The sequence below is a fragment of the Bidens hawaiensis genome, unplaced genomic scaffold (assembly GCF_021521415.1).
Source record: "Bidens hawaiensis isolate Kalapana, Puna unplaced genomic scaffold, B.hawaiensis_p1.1 tig00036885_1, whole genome shotgun sequence".
In the NCBI taxonomy this organism is placed as follows: Eukaryota; Viridiplantae; Streptophyta; class Magnoliopsida; order Asterales; family Asteraceae; genus Bidens; species Bidens hawaiensis.
The window spans coordinates 145062-153207 of NW_027496450.1; the positions used below are offsets into that span (position 1 = coordinate 145062).

General features: G+C 35.5%; 1 protein-coding gene and 1 pseudogene across 1 annotated transcript; one reads left to right on the forward strand and one right to left on the reverse strand.

Annotated features, from left to right (window-relative positions):
• The first annotated feature begins 481 nt into the window (after positions 1-481).
• LOC143588918 (THO complex subunit 4D-like) lies at positions 482-3326 on the forward strand. The gene is made up of 6 exons (XM_077069811.1): positions 482-681; positions 1414-1557; positions 1654-1722; positions 1803-1987; positions 2945-2995; positions 3114-3326. The coding sequence occupies exons 1-6, from the start codon at positions 484-486 to the stop codon at positions 3307-3309; spliced, it is 843 nt and encodes a 280-aa protein (XP_076925926.1). The 5' UTR covers positions 482-483; the 3' UTR covers positions 3310-3326.
• Positions 3327-4281: 955 nt separating this feature from the next.
• Positions 4282-4882, reverse strand: LOC143588933 (kunitz trypsin inhibitor 5-like; annotated as a pseudogene).
• Positions 4883-8146: the final 3264 nt, after the last annotated feature.

Sequence of the window (8146 nt, forward strand, 5' to 3'; positions counted from 1 at the left end):
AGTAATTAATTCGTAAAAACTTAAATGCGTGAATTAAAGCCTATTTCTTTTTAAATAATTTTCTAATACGTTGTCGCTAAACATCAAATAGCGCCCACTATTTCATCGCTATCTCTACGTAGCGTATAGGTAGCTTGTTGCTATTGACTGCCATTTGCTATTAACAACGATGGTATTAGAACCATGGTATGCAGGAAGTTATTCATAGCCTTGTCAAGGCATTGAATGCCCAGACTCCACAGTTTTAACTTGCAATATTTGTGATTCAGTGATTGTGTGTGTTTTACTTTACTTGGGAGTAGTTTAGTTTCTTTGTGATGATATGAGCTTGTTCATATAGATGATATTGTGATTTAGGTAGTTGTATTGTGAACATCTTCATTTACTGTCAACTTAATCAATATTGGATCTAGTTTTCTTATAAGTTTTGGTGTTTGACAGGCTGTTTACTTCTGAAAGTAAGGCTGTGCAGTTTTCTTTGCAATGGCATCTTTGGATATGTCGCTTGATGATATGATAAAGAGTAGGCGTACTACTGTTAGAGGTAGAGATCGAGGTCGTGGTCGGGCCCGTGGTGGCCGAGGTCAACAAAGGTCATTTGGTGGTGGAAGACCAACAGGGCCACCTCGCAGAGGTCCCCTTGCTGTCAATGCTCGGCCATCAGCTTATACTATTGCCAAGGCAAGCTTCAAATTTATGGATACTTATGCATTTGATTAAGAATTGAGTAGAAACCAAACATGAGGACCTCATAACATTGTGCTAGAAATTCTAACGTGAGGAGTGTTTGATACCATCATCTTCATGGCAAAGTACATATCAGATCTGCTACTAAAGAATTGTTACTCTCTACTTCATTTGAGTTGCATTGAGGGCTTTCTTATGCATCTGCTTGATGATACAAAAGTTCTTTGATGTTATTGCTGTGTTAGATTGCTTACTTGCTTGCCACATCCTTTAAAGGAGCTTCATCATTTCAAATAACCAAAAGTCCAAACAGTAGAGGGGACAAAATTTTCTATACTCATTTCTAAATTCTAACACGTGCCTATCTATTTTTGGTCAATTTACTAGCATCAATACTATTTTTTGATGGTGGATGTATGATGGAATTTATTACTTTTTCTGGGATATATCACCAGCAAAAGTATCAGTTACTCTCCTAGTTCATGGTGTTTTTGCAAAGGGGATTCCTTCGCGTGAACTTCAGAACTGGAGCTTGTTTCTATACAATAGCAAAACTTTTTGTGCAATGGGTTTAGTGTAGCTCCACATACCTCAATGTTATGAGTATTTCATCATTTCAATATTTGAATGTTTCTGGATTCATTCATGAAGAACGGTGAATTGTTTAACTTATGGTAATAGACTGACTTTGTCCCAATTTGGACTTTTTTGGTATGCTTGCTTCAGTCTTTCCGCAAACCAAAGAATTCACCTTGGCAGCACAACTTGCTTGAAGAGAGTTTAACTGCAGCAGGTGTTCCCGGATTCGATAATGGCGCAAAATTAAACATTTCCAACTTGGACATTGGAGTGACAAATTCAGATATTAGGGTACATCCTTACAACTTGTTTATATATGTATTTCACGTGCCTCGTTCTAGCAAGTTTTCTTTTTTTAGTTTTTTGATAATGGATTTTAAACTATAGGAACTTTTCTCTGAGATTGGAGAGCTGAAAAGATATGCAATTCATTATGACAAACATGGTCGTCCAAGTGTAAGTTTTATGGAAATGATAAATGTGATTGTGAAGGGTAAAAGTGTAAAATCAAATAATATCGTGTGTTCATTTTACAGGGCTCAGCTGAAGTGTTGTTTGCTAGAAGAAGTGATGCTTTTCAGGCATTAAAGCGGTATAACAATGTGCAATTGGACGGGAAGCCTATGAAGATTGAAATTGAAGGGTCCAACACTAAGGTTCCTGTTTCTGCTCGTGTCAATGTTGTTGGAGGTTTAAATGGCCAGAGGACGGTTGTGATGACGTATGTTATCTTTCACATTTCCTTTTATTCTTTTAAGACAAAATAAAAGATAACCTTGCTTATGGAAGGTACTTTAATTATTTTAAAGCTAAAGATCTTTTTTTTGAGAAGAACTATTATCACAGAATTTTTTGTGACATCGGGACAGCTAGATAATTTCGGCTTTAGACTTGGTTGGAAAGGAGAATTGCAGTTGAAAATACTGTTAAGTGCAAGACTTATTTTATGATTTTCTTTTTAAAGCATTAATTATACAAAGCTAAATATGTTTGTGTGTTTTTACATCCCAATAAAGCAGTATTTGTTGCAATCTAGAATCTAACTTGAGCAGTAGTCTAATGCACCAACTTTACAAATAGGCGAAATCCCCTTACTGATCTCTAAAACAATCAAATTATTGTATTTGACTCTCACAATTGCCAACTTAAACTTGATATAAAGTTCGCAATTGTTAGCAATTGATCTTGATCGTTTTGGACATCGACATGGAGTTTTTGTGAAGTTTGTGTTTTACATATTGCTTGATTTACATTCTAGTTGGCCACACTATGTATTATTTTATCTTATGTAAAACACGTAACAGAAATTTTAGCTTTATATACATTGCTTTAAAGAATTCACAAAACAAGTCTCGACATATATAACACGTAGCTCATGGATTTACACTATTTTTGCCACTTTTTAAATATTTTTTACTGTTTCAATTTAAAGTCACACATGGATAACAAAGTATCATTCTAGTTTTATTTAAACACATATATATGAAAATAACAATAATATTTTGGTCATTGTGTTGGGAACGCTTTGCTTTGTTGCGTTTTGTCCAAAGTTTGGATGCGCGTTGGGAGCGCATGCCATGAATTTGGCGCAATGCGACGTGATCCTCGTAATAGCGCATCAGCACAATAAGCGCGCAATTTAAAAGATTGTGATTTAATGTAACATACTCCCTTGCAGGTCAAGAATGGGCCGAGGTAGAGGTGCTACTGCAGCTAATCGTTCATTTGGGTACGCACCTTGTGATGGTTTTTACCTTTTATTTTGTTTCTTTTTAAAACCATAAATTTTAATATCGTTTGGTTTCATGAGAAAAGTTTTGATTGTGTATACTGGTTTGTGTTTTTAGGCAGAGACACGGTGGAGGTACAAGGAACGGTCGTGGTGGTATGATAAACACACGTGGCGGCAGTGTTGGTGGTCGTGGGCGAGGTCGTGGTCAAAGTAGTGGTCGGGGTCGCGGTCGAGGCAGGAAGCCAGCTGTGGACAAGTCGGCTGATGAACTCGATAAGGAACTCGAGAACTACCATGCTATGCAGAGTTAGTTATTTCTCGAGTTTTTTTTAAAATTTGATTAGTGGTTGAAGCTTTCTGCTTGTGGAGTAAATTTGGTTGTTTTAACTTTGATTGCATGCTTCTAAAGGTAGAATCTTGATATTGTTCTTGGTATTATTTTTTTACAGAACATAGAATCCTTGTATATGGTTGTGTTTTATTTATCTTCTTATAACGCTACATCAACTTTATTGCATGCAAATGGTATAAAGTCATAATGCCTTTTTAAACCTCTACGTTCGCCTTTAGTGACACCAATGTCACCCACAAATTGGGACTGCATGTGTTGCACACCGTAGGGCAGTAAACAAAGCTTATAACCATTTTCACCATATTTCTCTATCTTGAACCAGTTGAATAATAATTCCCCACTGTCCCACGTCTTGAGAAGAACCATTGTCCGTTTATGGTTTCAAGCCTCAAAACTGCAGTCTGGCCACATTGTTTTACTTGGGAACTTAATGTTAAGATCTGTGGATTCATGAAAGATGCCATGAGCCATTGGTTGAATTGTCTGGTATGAAACTCAACGGTAGCTGCTGCAGCCTCTACTGCGCATGACAGGCAAGATGTAGTAGCGTTTGCCTGATCTGTGGAATTCTCGGTTGATATGAAGGATAAATGGAGTTTGGGTGGAGGATATTGAGAGCATGGAGAATATAATGAAAACACAGAAGGATATCAAGTGTTATTGCTGTATGTTGCTGGGCGATTAAAAGTGTAACCGAATGTCTAGCTTGTATTTATAGGAGACGGGAAGAAGATTATAGTCTTAGAGATGATGTGTTTATATACTATACACATGTATGCGAGAAGCATACATCAGTAGAGATGTCAAGCACAAGGCACAAATAGATGCTATCGTATATTGTTGTGTTTTATTGGTAATTTTATAACGTTTACAACATGACATACGACAAGCTGTTATTATTACAAGTAACCATTCTTGATGAGGAATTAAGTCACGATGCCTTCTTCAACATGACCACTAGAGGCTCGTTACTCAAAATCAGAGTTCTTTGCCAGTCATTAGCCACAGCAATATCACCACAAGCGGGGCTGCAGGTGTTGCACACCGTAGGACAATACACAAGCTTGTAACCCTTGCCGGGACCATACTTCTCTAATAATGAACCAATTGCTTAAGGTATCCCTACCTGGATTCCCTACCTTACCATAGCTCGAGATAAACTCTTGTTGGTTCATAACCTCACGCCTCCAAACCGAAGGCTTGCCACAAATGGTGACGTTACCTGAGAACATAATGTTAAGATCAATGGATTCACAAATGATGGCGTCTTTGCTAGTGTTGGCTGGTATGAAAGTTAATGGTAACCCGTCGTACTCAATGCGTTCTTGGGCCACCGCAAGCTTGCATTTCAGGTTTACTGATGTGGGTCTTAGGTCTATGCCGCCTCCCATGCCACGTGTGATGGGCAAGATGTAGCAGCTCGTGTCGCGTCTGAGGGAATTTCCGTCCATGTCAAGGACAGGAGATGAAACTTGGGCTGAGGAAAGTGAGAACATGCACAAGAAGATGAAAACACAAAAATATATCTTCATTTTTAATATGGAAAATTAGTGTGGTGTTGGCCATTTTTAAGTGTTGCCAATGAGACGAGACGTAGAGAAGATTATCAATGACGTAGTGTTATGCGGTGGTATTTATCAACTTCATACACATGTATGTCAAAAGTATACGCCAATGGTAGATGTGAAGCACAAGCCAAAGATAACTTAGCAACTAGAAAGAGTTTATAGTCATACATTCCGAAAATAGAATCATGAATGATGTACGAGACATATCTATACCATAATTTTTATTTTTTTAGAGTGATGATTTTTTTGTATTTAGGCTACCGCACTCTCTAAATTTGGAGAGTCCCGATCCCACTCTGACCAGACTATGTTGTATTAACCGGGCCAAACAAAATAATAAAAATGTAATTTAAAAATAATTGATGGAGTAAACTGCGGTTTTTGTCCATGTGGTTGTCTAAATCTGCGGTTTTAGTCCAATAGTTTCAAATTTACGATTTTAGTCTGTGACAATCCACAATTTGGAACAATCCTTAAACTTGATTAGATTACGTTAATTGCAATAGGTAAGACGCAGGTCTACTTAATCAACAATAGATCTAGCAAGATAGATCATGCACATCATATGCACTAGGTAATTATCGGAATTACAGAGTTACACAAGGAATAGCTTGACAAACGAGAACATTGGTGATAAGACAGTCGGAATTTCAGAATGCGATATACATACATACATACATACATGCACGCATGCAAACATACATATTGCATAAGATTATTTTTATATAATCTTTTGGCGCTAATACACATAGACGTATTTTTCTAGCAGTTTGAGATTACGAACACACCCGAAAGTATATATTTATAAATATACACATGGCATGTATTTAATACTATTTGTATATGATTTTATTAAGTCTAAAGGTGTAGATTTTAAATATACACATGGCACGGATTTAGAACATATGGATCGAATCCAAGCTGAGTTTTTATTAAATTTTTATCTATAAAACCTCTTATTTATTAAAGTTCAAGACGCAATCCAACCACTTAATCTCAAAATTGGGTCCCCATAATCCTACAAAACTAATTGCTATATACATCTAATTAATGACATATTTAAATTTCTAATATCTCATTATATTATAATGAGTTTCTTACGAAGTAGACAATATGGGCAACAAACGGATTAATTTACTCACCATATTCAATATTTGTCCTCCTTTCCACACAAAAGCCGGTGGCTTTCCCCTTTCCACCCATTGTAGCAGCATGTTTACCCAAGTGTTATTTTTTGTGTGTAGTATTATTATATTAGTTCTTACCAAACTTGTAAGACTTGGTCAACACATTTCTTGCCTTTTACTTTCTGTCAAATCGATAGTAGCAATAAGAAGAAAAGCCAGACAAAAGGACCTACATGTTATTCATATGAGCAAGTAATGTGCATTCTTGATTTATATTATCCAAAGACCATACTCATGTTCTTTCTTTGCAAGTCTCAGGGATATAACCTACTCATTTTTGTCTTCTTCTTCCCTTCCATTTGGTTGTGGTGCAAACCGACTAGCCAGAGACCAAGTCTAATATTCCAAAAGCTTAGTCAAGTTTCTAGTTAAATTAAAATTCTAGTTTCTTTTTAAACCCCTTACAACCCTCCCATAAATAGACTCCATATCACACTCTTTCTTGTTTTTGCATGTAGCCTCTCTCAACAAACACTCTCCATAGCACTTTCTATTCTGTACTTTGTTTTAATCTTTCTCTTCTCTCAATCGGTTATAATCTTACCGAAACCCAAGACTCATCCAAGCCGGAAAACCATTAACCATCAAGCTCTAAAGACTCATCTTTGCTCGCTTTACGTGCGTGCTCTTTCTTTAAATTTATAAATTCTTTTTGACGCTTAAAGGTTGTTATGTATAAATCATTCATCCAAGTAGTATTAGTTGACTAAAAATTTATAACTATTGGAGACTAACAAATAACTTGGTTGTTCTTAAAATACTCATTTGGTAATATTTATGGTCCTTACAAATTTTCTACAATGATTTCATAATAAAATTTTAAATCTTTTACTTGGTAGATTCGTTTAAATAGACAAGTTTGAGTTAGTGTTAACATCCGCGTTTGAAAACTATTGAATAAAATAATATAAGATTTTATTTAATTAAATGTCGTGTGTCGTTATTTAATTAAATTAAATAATAAATAGTGTGAAAGGATAAGCATAGGATTGTTCATGGACTTACGGGTGATTATGGGCCTAAAGCCTATGGGCCTAAGAGTATTTAAGTCCTAAACATTCCTAAAACCCTAGTTATTCCCATCATCATCATCATCATCATCATCATCATCATCATCATCATCAGATACACACGTATACCACCAGTGCACACACACAAACATTCCTTCCTTTCATCTCATTCAAGATAAAAAATTAGCAAGTTGTATTCTATTCACCTAAGAAGAAGAGATCACCTAGGAATTTCAAGATATTCAGGATCCAATCTAGACTAAATCTATAAGGTATGTATTTGTTAAAAGTTAATCCTTTCATTCATCTTCATCTTGTTCTCGTTTCTTATGAAGTAGTAATGAACAAATGAATATTGGAAGTTAGATAACGAAACGAACTAGTCCACCCGATTCGAGTAAGTTTTGTTTGAACCGTGAAAATGGGTTGGAGTTCGGTTCAAATGATTTTGATTCGGTTCAAGTGAACACGGGGTTCGAACCTAAACCGGTTCGCGAGGGTTATAAAACCCGATTCCCTATTTTGTCCGAATGAGATTATAGGACCCAAATAGACTTTACTCAGGCCAAGCGGTTGAGTTGGATCCCGACTCAATGGGTTTAATTTGAACTAAGTAGTTGTAGCATCCAACCCCACTCTAACCAAGTGGATATATATATATATATATATATATATATATATATATATATATATATATATAGGCTAAGTATAAAATGAAAACCCACTTGAGTTGTGAAAACTCTAGAAACCCATTCTCAACCACATGTTTTTAATTAATGTTTAAATCTTGTGGTCCACAATTAAGTGAATAAAAAATGTAAATATAAATATAACTTTTTGTCTTTCCTGAAAACATATATAAAAATTAGTAAAAAATGTTAAAAAATAGCAAAACATTTTTTTTGATGTTTCGATATTTTGTATTAAATGTTACAACATATATTACATGTAACAAAAATAAAAAAATGATGTTACATAGGGTTTTCGCGGATTTTCACAACTCAAATGGGTTTTCATTTTAACCTTACCAT

Bases quoted from the DNA above. Each gene is read 5' to 3' on its own strand.
- LOC143588918 (XM_077069811.1), top strand. From the start codon at position 484: ATGGCATCTTTGGATATGTCGCTTGATGATATGATAAAGAGTAGGCGT. The intron at 1,558-1,653 runs GTACATCCTTAC...TTTAAACTATAG, and splicing joins TGACAAATTCAGATATTAGG to GAACTTTTCTCTGAGATTGG. The intron at 1,988-2,944 runs GTATGTTATCTT...ACTCCCTTGCAG, and splicing joins CAGAGGACGGTTGTGATGAC to GTCAAGAATGGGCCGAGGTA.